General features: G+C 47.0%; 1 protein-coding gene across 9 annotated transcripts in view; it reads right to left on the bottom strand.

Moving 5' to 3' along the window:
• Znf236 (zinc finger protein 236) overlaps window positions 1-18,308 on the bottom strand; it is an 86,778-nt gene that overhangs the window by 15,810 nt on the left and 52,660 nt on the right. For 7 of the 9 annotated variants that reach the window (XM_070028928.1, XM_070028931.1, XM_070028930.1 and 4 more), the window contains 10 exons: window positions 17,611-17,714; window positions 16,481-16,632; window positions 14,084-14,296; window positions 11,927-12,209; window positions 9,131-9,234; window positions 7,524-7,889; window positions 6,401-6,546; window positions 6,066-6,309; window positions 5,443-5,625; window positions 4,346-4,533 (listed from right to left, as the gene is read on the bottom strand). In XM_070028928.1, the coding sequence (XP_069885029.1) occupies window positions 4,346-4,533; window positions 5,443-5,625; window positions 6,066-6,309; window positions 6,401-6,546; window positions 7,524-7,889; window positions 9,131-9,234; window positions 11,927-12,209; window positions 14,084-14,296; window positions 16,481-16,632; window positions 17,611-17,714 (1,983 nt within the window). The remainder of the gene's footprint in view (window positions 1-4,345; window positions 4,534-5,442; window positions 5,626-6,065; window positions 6,310-6,400; window positions 6,547-7,523; window positions 7,890-9,130; window positions 9,235-11,926; window positions 12,210-14,083; window positions 14,297-16,480; window positions 16,633-17,610; window positions 17,715-18,308) is intronic. The other 2 variants (XM_070028929.1, XM_070028934.1) reach the window with 2 other exon arrangements.

An 18,308-nucleotide genomic window follows, 5' to 3' on the forward strand; every position in this document is an offset into this window, starting at 1 on the left:
GTCCATGGAGTCATTTACCAAGAGAGGGGGCTGCTGACAGCTGAGGAAAGACTATTAAAAACAAACAAGAAATTTTAAGCCTCATCCGGGCCACATGGAAACCAGCAAATATTGCCATTATACACTGTCCTGGCTATCAAAAGGGAACTGATTCTATAACCAAAGGAAATAACTTGGCCGATCAGGCAGCTAAGGAGGCGGCCCTCCAGCCCAGAGCGGAAGTACTGCCTGTAGTAGACCCAGGGCCATGAGCTTTGCCTCCTGAGCCTCAGTACTCCCAAGAAGACTTGGAGTGGATAAAGAACATTCCCATGGCCAGGACAGAGAAGGAAACAAAGACTGATGGAAAACTGGTGAGGGGAAACTTATCTTGCCACAAAGATTGGACAAGGGGACTCTTAAGAGAATCCATCGGGTTCCATGGGAACCCGAAGAATGCAGGACTTGCTCTGACACTCAGAAGTAAAAATTAGGCAAGGAAATCAACTCATCGAGGGCCTTGTTAAAAATTGTAAAGCCTGTCAGCTCACCAGTGTCCCCAATCAACCGGTTACAAAAGGAGCTCGCCTCCGTGGAGATAGGCCAGGTGTGTATTGGGAAGTAGACTTCACAGAAATTAAAACTGGAAAATTTGGATATAAATATTTGCTAGTTTTTGTAAACACCTTTTCAGGATGGGTTGAAGCCTACCCAACAAAGCATAAGACTGCGAACGTCATGGCTAAGAAGATACTGGAAGAAATCCTACCCAGGTATGGCTTCCCATCCACCATCGGGTCAGACAATGGACCGGCCTTCGTCTCAAAAGTAAGTCAGGGAATAGCCGTGACACCAGGTACAGATTGGAAATTGCACTGTGCTTATAGACCCCAGAGTTCAGGGCAGGTAGAAAGAATGAATCGAACTCTAAAAGAGACCTTAACTAAATTGGCCTTGGAGACTGGCGTAGACAGGGTATCACTCCTTCCTTTTGCCCTGTTTAGAGTAAGAAATTCACCCTATCAGCTTGGCTTTACTCCTTTTGAAATAATGTATGTATGGACACCCTCCACCCATTATCCCTAGCCTTCAGACTGAATTGCTAGCATTTGGATGACACTGAATTTCTGTGTAAGCTTGACTATTTACAGCTGGTACATAAGAGTATGTGGCCCCAGCTTAGAGCATTATATGATTCTGCTTCTATTCCTACCCCCCATTTGTTTAAACCAGGGGACTGGATATTTGTTTGAAGGCACAACTTGAGATCTCTGGAACCACAGTGGAAGGAACCTTACATGGTGCTACTGGCTACACCCAGTGCCCTTAAGGTGGACTGCATTGCTGCTTGGATCCACTGCTCCCACGCCAGACCAGCTGACCCCTTTGCCCTGGACGACCATGGGGAAACATGGGAAGTCTCCAAGCATCCTACCCAATCACTCCGTGTAAAGAAAAGTGGACTGATTGCTATTGGTATTGTTGATCATTTGCAGAACTCCGGGGAGCCACTCAGTACAAGGGGAACTTTGAATAGCAAAAGACAACATGGTTAAGGTCAGAGAGGGACTAGTCAAGATTGAGAGCTGTTGGAGTTTAGTTTTGGACCAGAGCCACAAGATTGTGTCTCAGGACCATAAGTCAAGGGCGGGGAATGAAGGAAGGGTTAAAGTTTTGAGGCAGTGACCACTTGTTGCTTGTTTAAACTAAACCTAAGATCAGCAAATTCTGTCTAGCAGAGCAACACGTGGTGGTAATCCAAACACCTGGTTGGTTGTGTGCCTTTACAAGCCCTACAAATCTTTAGCTCGGGGCTCTCTCCTAGGCTACGCTGTGTTGGAGTGTAGAACTAGGCCCCAGCTGCAGCCCGTCTAAATAAAACCTTAAAACAGCTGTAGAGTCTGACTCTCGGTGGTCTTCTTGGTGGGGTCCTGCGACCTGGGAACAACTACCTGCTGTCTGTTCCGATTATATCAACTGCCAGAACAAACCTGCAGGGACAGAAAGGAGATGAGAAACTGCCAGAAGCTGGAACTAAAAGCAAGGTTTAGGGAAGACCTGGTAGGAGGAGAATGTGGGAGCGACCACCAGTGACACCAGGCTGCTCTTCAAAGTAATCGTATGTCCTAGCACTAGATTTTGTGAACAAAACTCTAAAATGTTAAAAACACTCACCTGTACACTACCATCTGTATTGTGGTTCTAGCACTATTCAATTCCCTATTAACTAGCCGTTGAACTATTAACTAGCCGTTGAACTGTTTACATTTTTTTTTTGGTCGGTCGTGGGGCTTGAACTCTGGGCCTGGGCGCTGTCCCTCAGCTCTTCAGCGCAAGGCGAGCGCTCTACCACTTGAGCTACAGCGCCACTTCCACTGTTTACATTTTTAAAGATTTCCACAAACACACACTGTAGTGGACAGTTCACCTCTTCAGATGCGAGTCTCTAAGCTGCATGGTTATAAACCAGCATTCCTGTGCACAGAGCACCCTGAAATGTCAAGGAACACGTAGGCTCTCAAGCTAAGTGTGGGGGATCCTCCCACCTTCCCTCTGAAGGGCACCACCTGCCACGCTGCAGTACTCTAGGATGCATGCCACCTGAATGTGCAGTCTCCCTCTCCTACCTCAACCTTCCTAGCATTGTGGCTCATATTCTTCTCTATACTTCATCAAGTCAGTGTGTTCAAATCCTGTGTATGGAGACAAAACACAGTATTTATCTTTCTACACCCTGGGTTATTGACTCTGTAATTATCTCCAGTCTACCACGACACCTAGTGGCAGCAGAGGATATTACCCCACCATAAAAACTACAGGTGACACTAGAGAATATAAATGACATTTACTGATGTAAATGTGAAAAAGAGAGCACCTTTAAGGCACACACGCAGTCTTACTATGCCACACAAAACTACTGAGGCTTCTTGTTGCAAGCAGCAGGACCAGACGTCCCCAGTCCTTGAAGCCGTGAGAGGGCTGTTGGTCCCGTGCAGGCTCTGGCCATACCACAGGTCCTTGAAGCCGTGAGAGGGCTGTTGGTCCAGTGCAGGCTCTGGTCACACCACAGGTCTTTAATAAGACCTGTCAGCTCCTGACATCCCATAACACAACTCTGATTTTTTTACTGAGCTCTCAAAGCCACATATACATGTCTACATATCAAGTTTTAAATATTTTCACCTGGTCAATTATCTGTAACAATAAGTAGCTTCATTTAAAACATTATAAGAACTCATAAAGTAGAATTCCTGTCATGAATACATAAAGTGCTGCTCTTGTAGTTAGGATTAATTCTGGACTTCAATACTCTGGTATGGATTCAATTTTGCCTGTTGGCCAGAAACTATGGGAAAACATAATTTAAGTAAACTACTGACATGGTTTTAGGACCATTTTCTTTCCTGGACTTTTTTTTTTCCCCAGGGCCTTGTGCGCGCGCCGGGCGGGCGCCCTTCCGCTGGGCTAAACCCCCAGCCCCTCTTTCCTGGACCTTCTGTGATACGTACCTGTCGTGACTCTTGGTTCTGGCTCTCTCGGCTCTGCTTCCACACTCACGTGCAACACTTCCACTGCAGAGCACTGCTAAGCCACTCATGCCATCTGCACCTCAGTGCTGATGGTGAACATCTGAGAAGCTGACTTATTACCATGATTTTTCTAGGTTAAGACTCTGAAAACTTTCCAGTCATTCAGCTGGGGCAGGATAGTAAAAGATACATGCTTTTGATGGCGCCTACCTGGCAGGAATTCACAATTCTGTATGACTTAGTAAACTCCAAAATAACTATTCCTTTGATGAGGATCATCTACAAAATTAAATGCTGTAGAGCCATTAAATGTTCTGCCTTGTGCGGGCTGCTGGTGGCTCATGTCTGTAAATCCTAGCTACTCAGGAGTCTGAGATCTGAGGATCATGGCTTGAAGCCAGCCTAGGCACAAAAGTCTGTAAAACTCTTGTCTCCAATCCCCCCAGACCCAGAAGTGTTACAGTTCAAAGTGGTAGAATACTAGCCTTGAGCACAAAAGCTCAGGGACAGTGTAGAGTTCAAGCCCTACAACTACCACCAACAAAGTTCAGCTCTATTAAAATTACTCATAAAAGAAGATGGTCACAATGTGCCACATGACCTTATTTATGCAGAATATGGAAAAGGTTATCTTGCATACATGGTCATATTCACCAACACGTCCATCCTAGTTCTATTTGTGCTGTGAAATTAATGGTTGGAATTTTATGGATCTCTACATTGACCATATTACTTTTTTAGTGAGAAAAGTATTAATTGTGAAAGGAAGCAGTATAGCCTTAGCACAGAAGAAGCTGATGTTGCCACGGGCACCTCTGGTCCCCTAGGACACTCACCTGTGAGGTGATGTTGAGCGTGACCGTGTCCAGGCCTCCTGACAGCACACCCTGAGTGTCAGCCAGGGTCAGCGTGACGCTCGCATCACCCCCCATGCCTGAAGAGGACATGACCAGGTTCTGGCTGGAGATGGCTGAGGGCGACATTGGTGTGGACGAAGGGATGGTCCCACTTGCAGGATTAAGCTCTATGAAAGAGGCAAGGGAAGGTCACTGGACCGTGGGGAAGCCACTTTCCCAGGGCGTGAGAAGAGCCGTGCAGCGGCTCCTGCACATCCAACAGCACCAGAATTCCACTTTTTTGTTTTCTGAGTGTGTAGCTCTACAGGTGTGTACACACTGCTTCTTCAGCAAATGGCAGAGAAAGAGCAGCATGGAAGAGGGGAAATGATACCCCTGCTACCACGAAGGAGGAAAAGTCAGACAACTCCCGGCACCAAGTTCCAAGTGCAGCGGGGCAACCTGGGAAGCTCCGTTCCCCCTCTCCCTTCAGCCCTTACACCTATGTGTTCTGGAAGGCATGCCACCAAAAGACAGCTTGTGCGAGCTTTTATGTGCTAACAGGTCTTGTATGACATAGGGGCTTTCTTTCAAAAGGACAACAAAACCTCTCCATATTTCCTCTAGCAGCTAGTGCTGAGAGGACGAACCTGTGACATATCAGGCAAGGACTGGTCTTTTCTTCTATGAGCCATGCCCACACCCAGGCTCCCTTCTGGGCCTCGTGACACAGGGCAGCAAAGGCTCAGGTGGCTGACCTGCAGAATCCAGTTTTAAGGACATTTTCCTAGCAAATGGCTTTTCTGTCTATGTACTTTAACTTTTCCCACGTAATCTGAGTAGTATTCTGAAGACTTAAGCAGGCAAGCATCATGCTTGATTGTATCCTGGTGTGCCCAGCTCACACCAATTACATTCCTCGATGAATGGAACATAAGAATCAGAAAGCCATTCCTCACTTTGCTAAACAAGAACAGCTAAGTAGCCAACTCTGGAAAGTAATTAAATGAGCCATGACTTGGGCAGAGATGAGTGTTGTGGAAAAGAGAACCAAGCAAGATGATCTGCATTGATCATCTAGTCTGTAACTTACTCACCAGAGATAGTCAGGGTGATCTCCTGGGGAGACCCCGCAGATGACGTGGCAGTGGGGCCGGCGGCCTGGGCCAGGACCTGGCTGAGGCTTGAGTTGTTGATGGTCAGGGTGATCTCGTGGGGGCCTGTGGAGGTAGACACGATGCCCTGTGAAGTCACCACCTGAGTGAGGTCCTGGGTTCCTGCTTATCAGACACAGCAAACCACAGTTAAGCTCCACCACGGAACACAGCTCTCTTTACTCATTTACAAATTGTTACTTCAAAAAGATAAAGGCTAAAATAAACTAGCAATCATCTCTAATTACGTCATGGAAAAAGATTTGTCCTAGCATGCACAAAGCCACAGAGTTCATCCCCCAGTGCTGCAATAAAACAATGACTAATAAGTAATAAAGACCATTTTCAAAAGCCTTAGGATGAAAAGGGAAGCCAGCATGAGAAAAGTAAATCTAGGAATGTAGCAATCTACAGACATACTGAATGAGCACTGTTAATTAAGATAAACTCATTCTTAGACCTTTAGCTTTACAAAGAAAATGGCTACATTATGTACTAATCAAATATGCAGTCATCGGCACAAAACACTCTCCAGCTGCTGGAGTGTGTGAGTGTCCAGCCCTCACCACTGCTGCTGGTGGTCAGCACAGAATCTTGCTCTGACAGTGGGCCAATGGTCAGATTAGCAGAGGTCACCGTGGGCTGCAAGGACAGGCCGGGGATGGGCTGAATGACCACGCTGGTTGGGACAGTGCTGTCTGGAGTAGTTGGGACAGAGCTGCTCTGTGAGGCCATGCCTGACTCCCCTGACAGTGGCTGCGTGAGCAGGCTGCTCTGCTGTAGAGTTTGCTGCAAAAGGCTTGGATCAATCTGAAAAGCAAGAGACATGTGTCCTGAAAATGTGACACCATCTATGTAATTTAGGCAATACTGAAGCAAAAAAGTATGGCAGCTGTCATACCTGCAACGTGATGTTATTAATGCTGGAGGCATCAATTCCAGAAATCTGAACGTTTGGGCCAACCAAATTAGCAGCCAATTGTAACTGGATACCTTCCAGGGTAGCCAAGCTCCCATCCGTCAAAGATACCGTCAAGTCCCCACCGGCTGGCCAGAAGAGAAGCGAAGGACCGAGTGTTAGAAATGCTTTAAAGTCTGAAAGAACTCATAGAAGCTCCCTATTGACATAAATATGCAAGGCTGATATGTCGTATTAATATGACCTAGTTAAAGAATACTAATATCTATGCTAACTAACTGAACCATAACAAAATCAAACACTGAAATAAATCTCTTTTACACATATCAGAAAGATGGCTCAAAAGCACCTACCAGTTAGTCCAAGATTTAAAACAGAATAACCACTAAGGAGTGGCTACACAGCTGTTTTCAAAGGGAAGGCACAAAGGAATGTCTAAACACTGGCAGGGCTGCAACATTTGTTTCTAAGTATGTGAATACATTTAAGTCTTTCTAAGCAATGAGTCCCTTGTGACAACTGGGTAAGGCACTGTGGTAAATGTTGTATTTGGGTAAAGTATGTATCTCATTACTAAGTTTTGGGGAATGATGATGGAAAAGAAATAAGTTTAAGAACAAAAGCTAGCTGGGCGCCGGTTGCTTACGCCTGTAATCCTAGCTACTCAGGAGGCTGAGATCTGAGGATCACGGTTCAAAGCCAGCCCGGGCAGGAGAGACCGTGAGACTCTTATCTCCAATAAAAACCACTAGAAAACCGCAAGTGGTGCTGTGGCTCAAGCGGTAAAGCACTTGCCTTGAGCTGAAGAGCTGAGGGACAGCGCCCAGGCCCAGAGTTCAGGCCCCATGTCTGACAAAAAACAAACAAACAAAAACAAAAACAAAAGCTAATCGATGTGTTGAGGTGTTAAGAAGTAAATGTGATGGGAAAAGGAATGGGAAGTGGACGGGTGAATGATGAAATGTGAATTCTTCCTGCTGCCTTGCAAAGGAAAGGCTCAAGGAAGGGAGCTGTCTAGCTGCTACAAGTGGTATTTCTTCTGTCCAGAGACAGATGAGGGGACATGCACTATCAGTGGCCAGTCCACCCCCCACAGAGCCCTCACCTGACACAGAGGCAGGGAGGATAGCCTGGCCCACCAGCCCTTGCTGAAGCAAATTCTGATCAAATTGCCCTGTCAGAACCGAGTTATTCATGATGAACACACTGGGGTCAGGGGAGGAAGCACTGAGGAGGTTCACAGGCCGCAGTCCTTCCGAAGGGCTCTGTGCCACAGACGTCCTGGCTTTCTTCGTGTCTGGCTTGTAATGAAACTGCATGTGAGTCTTCCTCCGCCCTGACGTGCGGAAGCGTAGCTCACAGTGTGGACATTTGAAAGGCTTGGCTCCCGTGTGCAAGCGCATGTGGACCTTCAGGCTTCCCTTCGTGGAGAAGGCGTTGCTGCACACGTGGCAGCTGAACAGCTTCTGACCTGTGAAAAGCCACAAGAATGAGTGAGGGCTGGTGACTGGCCCCTCACAGACACCCTGGCAGGCGAGTGGACGCTCAGACACCACCAGGAAGTGCGGTAGAGACCCATCACAGCGGGATGTTGGCAGCTCTGGAAACTGCCAGAGCTGTTCACAACTGTAATTCTGAATTTTCACAACTCTCTGAGTTTCAGTATCTGGAAACCATAGTATGATTCAAGCACTGACTAGAGCAGCTGCAAAAAGAATTTTTCTTTCCGTGGTGCCAGGCCTGGGGCTTGAACTCAGGACCTGGGCATTGTCCTGATGCTCCACCACTTGAGCCACAGTTCCCCTTTCCAGCTTTTTTGCTGTCTAATTGGAGATTAAGAGTCTCCCAGACTTTCCTGCCCAGGCTGTCTTCAAACTGCAATCCTCTGATCTCAACTTCCTAGTAGCTAGGATTATAGGTGTGAACCACCAGCACTCAACTTACAATAAAGAATCTTATTAAATGTTCCCATGTCTGTTCATACAGTTCCAACGAGCCCATCAGGAAAGTATTGTAGAACTTTGCACAGATTCCATTTGTTCCAATTTGAATTGTTAATAACCGTTTGATCCTCTCAACCCTCTCTAATGTTCTCTGAGGATCGTGTGTCACACGTGTGTCTTGGTGCATCACAGCAGCAGTGACGGAGCCCCTTCAGAGCAGGAGCCTACAGCTCAGGACACAGCCTGCCTCACCCGCATCAGGCTCACAGATGGGTCCCTCGTCAGAAGGAGGAGAGCCACTCTGTGACCACAGTGACGCACGGCGGGGTGGACTCGAGCACGGAGGATGCCATCTGGATGGGTCCAACTGACTCGTAGGTCCTCAAATCCGGTGGAAGAAAGGCTAGGAAAATGACTGGTGAGTTCTCCCTTCATAAGATTTTCTTCTCACAGTGTACAGCCCAGTGACTACTGTCAGACTTACCACGTCCCCAGATTCTACAAAACCACAGCCGACTGCCTGCCTAAGGTCACGTTTGAAAAGAAAATCTGTAAGCCTGTATAAGAAGATGATTTGCAACTTGACTTTTGAGATCTACTCCCTTTTTCTTAGTTAGATCATTTTCCTTGTCAAGAATAAAAAGTCTCCCATATATATTTTTGTAGGTCCTGAATTTTACACTTTATAATTTTTGAAAATACTCAGGCAAAGTTCTGTTCAGATATGACACACCTGGCATCTACCGATATCACAGGAGCTGCTCCTTACCTGTGTGTGTTTTCACGTGGCAATCAAGGGTAGATTTCACCGTGAAACTCTTCCCACATTCATCACATTTATATGGCTTCTCTCCAGTATGGATGCGAACATGCCTGTCCAAAAACCATTTGTAATTAAGTGATTTTCTTTTAAACTGCATGCATTTATAAATTTTACCATTTGAAAACTTACAACCATCTTAATAAAAATAATACATTACTAAGTTCTAATTAAATGTGGCCAAATAAAACTTTTAAGCTTCACTATCCAAAAATATTCCATAACCTGTCTCATCTACTATCACCTCTACAGAAACAATAAAATACATATTTTAAAAAAGAAGTCTGCCTACCAATAGTTTTGCAAGTAATGGAAATAATATTTGAATCTTTGCCTAAAAAAAAAAAAAATTTCTTGGACTGGGAATGTACTTGCCTGGCATGCATGAAGCCCTGGGCTCCATTCCTCAGTACCACATAAACAGAAAAAGCCAGAAGTGGTGCTGTAGTTCAAGAGGTAGAGTGTTAGTCTTGAGCAAAAGAAGCTCAGGGGTAGTGCCTAGGCCCTGAGTTCAAGCCCCAGGACTGGGGAGGGGGGGAACCTCAGCAGATTCATAACTTAGGCATATAAAAAGTTTTTCTTGGGCTGGGAAGGTGGCTCAGTGGTAGAGCGCTTGCCTTGTATACATGAAGCCCTGGATTTGATTCCTCAGCACCACATAAGCAAAAAGAAAAAAGCTGGGAGTGGCACTGTGGCTCAAGTGGTAGAGCACTAACCTTGAGCTGAAGACCTGAGGGACAGTGCCCAGGCCCAGAGTTCAGGCCCCACGACCGGACCCAAAAAAAAAAAAGTTTTTTCTTTTTAAATTCTCTCATACTCCAGTATCTCTGATCTTTAAATCCCTTCCTGAGATCTTGTCATTCTCCATCTGTAACCCTGTCATTAGAAATTCCTACCACTCTGAAGTCAAAGAAAAAAACATAAACAAATCTAAGTAACAACAAAGATAGATGTAAAATTAATAAAGACAGGCCTAATTTCCTTGAAAGTTAAAGTGTCCTACAAACCAGTAAGACAACCAGCTCCAGATAAACAAAGGCAGTGCAGCTCACAGTGTGAGGTGACAGCTTGTTCTTAACAACACAGCAGACAGCTAAGACACATGCACAGGCAGATGAGCGTGCTCGATTCAAAGAGCAGGCCGGCAGGGTTGCACACTCAAACAGACTTGGGAGGGAGGGAAGTGCATGAGCGCAGGCCCGCTGGGGTGTGCCACGTGCGGCAGTGAGCCGTGAGCCCAGCCAGGAGCTGCTCAGAGGACAGGCCCCAGTGTCTCGTCTATATCACTATGGCCATGGAGTATGGCCACCAGCAGGCCTGGGACACAACGTCGGGGTATCCAGGCGGCAGAACAGAGAGAGAAGTTCATAAATTCAACATCTGTAGGAAAGATGTGGAGGACTCCCTGATAGGTAAAAATGAAATGAACGCCAGAATTGAAGAAATTCATGTCAGTGGACATGTACAGGCATTTCTGAAAACACACAGGAAACGGTCAACAGTATTATCTCTTGGGAGCAGAACATCTTCCACCTTGCTTTATGATGTGTTCTATTATGACTTGTCCCAGACTGAGCCTGGACAGGACACAAAGCTGTGGCTACTGGCTGCTCGCCAGCACAGGGCTGGCCAGCCATCTGTGCGGCTCAGAGCTGTCTCCACTCAGCCCTACTGTCATATGTGTCCAGCACAATTGTCCCATCTGTGCTCCCTGCAAACTCCCACCAGGAGAGAGCCCTCCCTGTTGGTTTTAACGTTCCTCTGTAGTTTAGCATCCTATTCTTTTATTAGCTGACTTCAGATCATACCACCAAGTTCCTGACTTCCTGTCCTGACCTGAGACACGCCACACCTTCCAGGCCTTCTCTGTCCACACCTTCTGCCTTGCTGAAAGCACCCTCAAGGCTCCCTGACTGCCCTTCCCTAGGAGTTGTGCCATCCAGAACCCTCACACTCCCCTTGGAACAGCCCCATTCAACACCTCCCCACCCCGCTGCCTGTCTTCACCTCATAGAGCACAGGACACAGGGAAAGTTCCCCATCTAGTTCTGGGGCAATCTGTCCATCATTAGTCATCTTACGGTCGCCACAGTCCTGTTATTAAGCTGCTGGGCTACAATCTCAGCTGCTGGAGGCAGGGCTAGATAGCAGATTAGAAGCATGAGCCATTCTTACCTCATAAATCAAAGCAATCTGGTCTCATATGAGACCAGATCTTAAGCCAAAAGAGAAGAAAATTAAAATTAACAAAGGAGCTGACAAGGAGCAAGAAAATGGTGCAAAAGAAAAAAAAAAAAAAGCTGCTAGCAGAACTAAGCATCCCCCGGATGTATAGGGAAACTTAGTATTAATAGTGTGCAGGAATGAATGGCTGAACTCAGCCTCTTCCCGTGGCCTGGACAGTGCTGAGCTCCTCCTTCTATCACCCAGATTCCCAACACCCTGCTCACCTCCGTGTCCTGATGCTCACGTGGACCAGTGGTCCTCTGAGCAGGGGCCCTCATGTGTAGCACCTGTGTTCCTCAACACGTCAATCAGCTGTCACTTCCTTTACCACTACCACCATAAATACACGTAAGCAATCAACAGAGAACACAGGCCTCTTCCTCCTCCTCCTCCTCCTCCTCATTGTTGCCAAGAATGAGCTTACTAGAGTTCCCACAGGCTCACAGGTAACGTGTCTGCTGAAGGGGGGCAGACACATTCGGTGTCTGGGCCCACCGGGGAGGACAGTGGCCCCCTCACCTCACCAGGTCGCTGGGCTTCTTGAAACTTTTGGGGCAGTATGTGCAACAGTTGGCATGCTTGGGCTCTGCTTCCAGCTCTGCCTGCTTGTCCTTCATCTCGCTAATGCGGTCCTTTTCTGCAGCGGACTGCACCAGCACCTTCTCTGACACTGTGGCACTCTCCTGGGGCCGAATCTTGGCCAGCTGGGCCGTCTCCTCCTCTGTGAACGTGATGACCTCAGGGCGAGGCTTTCTTGATGCACTTCTGTCAGAGTTCTCTTCTTCATCCTCCATACACGTGTCTACACAGCACACAGGAAAATAAGTCAGAATCCCCATAAAAGCTGAAGTTCTCACCTGCATCATCTTTTCTTAGAAGCTCATGAAAAGATGGGAGGGAAGGTGGGAACGGGACAGTCTGTCACACAAGACAGAGTCAAGAGATTCAATATCCACTTGGTGCAAGTTCCAGAAGAAGAAAATACAGTCCACTACAGTGCCATATTACACCTGTAAAGCCTGCAAAGTCACAGGAGCAGCTATCAGACAGTGCCCCTGACAACACTGACGAAGAAATAGAGTTAACTCCTGGCACAGGCCTCAAGAGGAGAGGCAGGCCATGATGGGAGGCCTGCACAGAGCAGACAGAGGAAATCCCGACTGTCACAGAATCATCAGGAAGCAGGTCCCACCGCAAAGCCAGACGTGTAGGACATGCCTGTGGTCCCAGATGCTCAAGAGGCAGAGGCAGAAGAACCAAATTCCAGGACAGCCCGAGCAATATTAGCATGAGACCCCAGCTGAACAAACTGGAAGCAAAGGACTAGGCATGTGGGTGAAGTGAACGAGCACAGAACATTTACCTAATAACATAAGGCCTAGAGCTCAGTCTTTACAGTAAATCAATCATTCCTTACAGCCAGACTCTGGGTGTGGGTATGGCTGGGACCAAGCAGGAAACTTTTCTCCTGTGGCCAAGAGTGCCAATGAGGAAGGTGATTTATCAATGTGTATGTGGCAGCCTGAGGAGCCCTCTGGAATCACAGCTTTGTGAACCCGCGAACATGTAACTGCACATACATGTGATTCCTGCTGCTTATCTCTCTCCAAACCTCAGAGCTCTGGAGAGAAGCTGCTTTCCTCACCCACGCAGCACTGACTAACTGGGAATCAAGGCACTACCAAACCCTGCCAGGCTGAAAGATACAGAGCACCCTCCAGGCAATTCTGAGCTGTCTGCTGAGAGGGCTGCTGAGCCACTGCCTACCAGTGTCCTCGCTGGAGCTGCTGCCCCAGAAGGGAGGAGCAGGCAGCAGCGCCCGCATTCCAGGGCAGCCCATGAGGACCTGAGGTCGGCGACCTGAAGGTCAGGTGATGACACAGACAGGGGGAGGGGTTGTAGCAACCGAGGAGACAAGCAGGGGCCTCTGCAGAACACTGACTGTGCTGCCTCCAACCATCGCCCACGACACTGGCTGGACTAACCCGGGCACCACCGTGCCGTGACAGCCCAGGGGAGACAGGGACCATGCACTCAGAGGTGTGAGGACGGCCCGGAAGGCAACCGTGAGCTGGCGTCTCTAGAGAAGAGACACCGTGAGCAGAGTCTCACACTGTGATATCCCCTGTGGAATCTGCGAAAAGGTAATTATCTGACAGGTACAAAAAGGCCTACACAAGAAAATCAACTCCCACCCCACATGGTCTGGTGCTGGGCAGATTCACTTGCTTAAACTGGATGGATTCATGAAATCAGCCCCTCAGGCTATACAACTACCGGAGAGATGGCCAAGAATAAGCACACATGGTCGGGGAGCAAAGAGCTAGCTCCGATTCCAGGAAAGAACAGATGTGGCTCTCCATACTTCACGGCCAGTCCAGGGTATGTGCTGGGCTCCAGGCCTAGCCAGGCATAATCTGTGCTTCTGCAGCCTTTGTCCAATAAGCTCAATCACAAGGAGATTCAAAAGACCCCAACAGCACACCAGCACGCTGCCATTGCCAGACATCAACCCCCAACTGTGCGCATGAGCAAGGCAGGGACAGTGCAGCCATGAAAAGGCACAGCTTTCTGTTCAGTCTCTCCAATGCATGTAAGATCCATTTTAAAGCTTAAAGATGACACAGCCAGATATGATGTGGACATCAGCCCATTTCTACAGGGGTGTCTGAATACCTCCTGCCTCTGTCTCCGTGGTGGTGGCCGCAGCAGAGGGGACCGTTTGGTGTCTCTTCATGTGCTTCTTGCAGTGAACAGCAGTGCGGAATCCCTCTTCACAGAACGGGCACTTGTAAGGCTTCATGCTCATGTGTGTGGCCATGTGCCTGGTGAGGCTGCCATTGGTGGTAAACGAGGCGCTGCAGATGCTGCAGCTGAACGCCTTTACTCCTGTACAACGGCCAAGACAGAGTGTCAAGAAAAACTGCAAGCACTCAAAAGCAAGTACTCGTTCAAGAGCTCCCAAAGGACAGCTCACTCACTGCGCTGTGTGATTTTTACGGAAAGAGTTGGTTTAAGAACACAGGACAGAGTACATCTTACTATATTCTTTCTCGTTTTCTTTGGCGGTGCTGAGATTTGAACTCAGGACCATGTGCGTGCTAGCCAAACATCCTACCATTTGACCCAATCCCCAGCCCTTTGTGTGTATAGTTACTTTCCAGATAAGATTTTGCTATTTGCCCAGGGCCTCATAATATCCCTTAGCCCTCAGTTCTCCAGCTTCCACCTTCCAAGTGGTTAGGATTCAGAAACTAGGATTTCAACCACATGCCATCCTGCCTGGCTTGAGATAGGCTGTCATTGACATTTTGCCTAGGTTGGCCTGTGATCCTGCTATCTCTACTTGCCATGCCGCTGGGAATACGCATTCTCTACCGAAACAAACAGCCTCCAGGAAGAGGCTGCTCACAACAAACTAAGTTGTCTCTGTCTTTGGTCATTCACAGCTACCAACAAAAGTTGGTAGATTTGGCCCCAGGAGTGTTTTTCTAAACCTCATCTTGTATCACTGCCTCATCAGGTAACATAGATCAAGTTGGACCCCAGAAAGTCTGGAAGCCCTGTCCCCAGCCTCATTTCAGACCAAGCACCTGGCCCTGTCTTCTATCCACAGCGCATCAGTCACAAACACTCCCACTGTGCCTCCAGCACAGCACCAATCTCCCAGTCATCCTTCTAACAGCCTTACGTAGCCCCCCAGTCACCTGCAGGAGGGCCAGGCCCTAAGACTTCTCCCTCGGTTTGTCTATACACATCCTTTCAAAAATACCTGATGTCAGCATGTATATTTTCAGTACGTTAAATACGTACACTAAATTAAACAGCTAACTACATTACACTGACAATATATTTAATTACAAGTCATGGAAACCATCTGTCAAACATCCAATAACCAATGTATATTTAAAACAAAAAAAACCTTACCAACTCCATAACATGGAGACAAATAATGTAATATAAAGATGGCCACAGGATTAGTAGACATTTTTCTTTCTTTTTTCTTTTTTCCAGTCCTGAGGCTTGAACTTAGGGCCTGGGCCTGGTCCCTGAGCTTCTTTTGCTTCAGGCTAGCACTCGAGCCACAGAGCCCCTCTGGCTTTTTCTGTGTACGTGGTACTGAGGAATGGACCTCAGGGCTTCATGCGTGTGAGAGTGCCTCAAGCACTCTACCTCTAAGCCACATTCCCAGTCTCTAGTCATTTTTCACTAAGCACATGGAAAGTTCAAAATAATTAGCCATGCCTGTAATCCTAGCTATTTAGGGGCTGTCATCTGAGGATTGTAGTTCAAAGCCAGCCTGGGCAGGAAAGTCTCTGTGTGACTCTTATCTCAAATTAACCATCAGAAAAAAAAAATGGAAGTGGAGCTGTGGCTCAAGTAGCTGAGCACTAAGCCCTGAGCAAAATCTCAGGGATAGCACCCACCCAAGTTCAAGCCCCAGGACAGGCACAAAAAAAAAAAAAAAGTCATTAGCACTAAAGATATGCAAATAATATCTATATTGAGTCATTCACTCTCTGAAGACAGTCCATCTTGTTATGTCTGAATAAGATAGGCAGTGACGAGCAAAGATGTGGAGAAACAGAACCTAATACATTTGCTGGTGAACAGGTAACAGTGTAGCTGCTGTGGAAAAGTTTGATAAACTAAAACATTTATGCACACAAAGGAATGACATGGGAAATAAAAAGGAATGCAGTGCTGATACAGGCCACTATTCAGACAAATTTAAAATATACTGTATGCCTGAAAGACAACAGCCACCAAAGACCACATACAGTATGAGCCTATTCACAGGCCATGTCTAAAACAGACCAATTTACTAGGCGGTGGTAGACCATGGGTTTCCTGGGGACATTTAAGGAATGTGGGGAGTGACTGTTAATGGTTATAGAATACTTTTTGGGTACGATTTTTTAAAAAGTCCTAAAATTATAGTGCTGGTGATTGCATAACTCTAAACATCATGAAAACCACTGAATTGCATACTATTAGAGAATTGGGTGGTACAGGGGCTGTATCTCCATAGAGCTCCATATAAAAGACAAAAAGGCATAAGGAGACCATTACCAGTGTGAGTCTTCTCATGGGACTTGAGGACACCAGATGAAACAAAGCCACGCCCACAGAGCTTGCACTTGTAGGGCTTCTCCCCCGTGTGTGACCGCACGTGCTGCTTCAAGTGGCTAGATTTCTTGAAGCCTTTATTGCAATAGTCACACCTAAAATTCAAACACACAGAGTTCCAATCATGCTCACTCTGCACAGAACATCATCACAAACAAGAGTTCCCATCGTGCCCACTCTGCTCAGAGCACAATCACTCACACACACAGTTCCAATACTGACCTCCCTGTGTAGAGCATGATCACTAACTCATGGAGTTCCAATAGTGCCCTCTCTGCAGAGAGCATGATCACTAACACACAGAGTTCCGATAGCGCCCACTCTGCACAGAGCATGAACACTGCCACACCGAGTTCCAATCATGCCCACTCTGCACAGAACATGATCACTAACGGAGTTCCCATAGTGCCCACACTGCTCAGAGCGAGATCACTAACTCATAGAGTTCCAATTGTGCCCGTTCTGCACAGAGCATGATCACTAACACACAGAGTTCCAATTAGTACTCACTCTGCTCAGAGGGCGATCACTAATACACAGAGTTCCAATAGTGCACACTCTGTTCAGCACGTGACCACTAAAGCGTACGAGTTCTAATCATGCCAGCTCTGCGCAGAGGGCAATCACTAGCATAATACATGAGAATAGAGGACAGAAATCTAGCTTTAGCCATCTCATGTAGCAAATGGACAGACAGAAATCACACTGTCCCACACTTAAGACAATGGAAATATGCAGCAGAAAAACAGTGGCAATGAGTATTTGCTGAACCAAATTTGATTCAAGAAAAACTTGATTTGCTAAATCAAGTTCTGCTCAGGTTACCTGTAGTTTTAAATGTATTTTATTATTTCCAAATTAGTAAGTGCTATAATAACTCCTCAGCAGATAAAGTATCTGATGACTTCTAATTATGTACTTACAAGCTTTCTCTAACCCTAAAAGGCACATACTGGAACCTTCATTAAGCAGAGGTGATAATGAACTCTCTTAGAGAGCCTGAGAAAATGGAGTTGCACAGCCCTGTGTGCACTCAGCACTCAGCAGAAGAGCCAGGTCTGGCCGGCAGCTACCTGTAAGTGCGCCTGCTCTGGTCCTCACTGTCCTCTAGGAACTGGGGACGCTGGGGCTGTAAGTCCAGCTCTTCTTGGGATGACTCCGGAAGCAAAGGAGTTGTCTAAAACAGACATAGAAAGGAAAAGCATATGAATACCTTATAAACAAACACAAAATGACACAACTAAGAGCTAAGGATAAAAATGCTCATGGATGGGAATAAGAGAAACTGTAAGTAGTCTATTGCAATCATTTGTGCCAGAACATGATGAACTTTTAACACAGATCTCTGAGAAGTAAATTCATTTTCTACTAATCTAATACAAACTCTTTTTTCAAGGCTTAAAAAACTGTAACTGTTTCATCCACTTGCCTCACACTAGTTGTTAATTTGGGACTTAAATGGGCGCCTAGAGGCCCAGGTGCCAAAGGTGAGGACACCAACCTGTGTCCTGGCTGCAGGTGGCGTGGAGAAAGCCAGGTCACCAGAGGGGTAGCCCTGGCAGGGCATCTTGTTCCACCACATACTCCTCACCATAATGTCTGCCTCGCCATGGACCAGAAGCAACAGAGCCCACAGGAAATGGACCGAAACTCTGGAAAGGAGGCAGCGAGGCGAAGCTGTCCTCTCGCTTTAACTTGCTCATCTCAGGCATTCCAGCACAGCAAAAGTGCACTCAGGCTCCAAGCTGATAAAAATCCTGTTCTGAAGGGA

Source organism: Dipodomys merriami, unplaced genomic scaffold (genome assembly GCF_024711535.1).
Source record: "Dipodomys merriami isolate MVZ:Mamm:240054 unplaced genomic scaffold, mDipMer1.0.p SCAF_2, whole genome shotgun sequence".
Classification (NCBI taxonomy): domain Eukaryota; kingdom Metazoa; phylum Chordata; class Mammalia; order Rodentia; family Heteromyidae; genus Dipodomys; species Dipodomys merriami.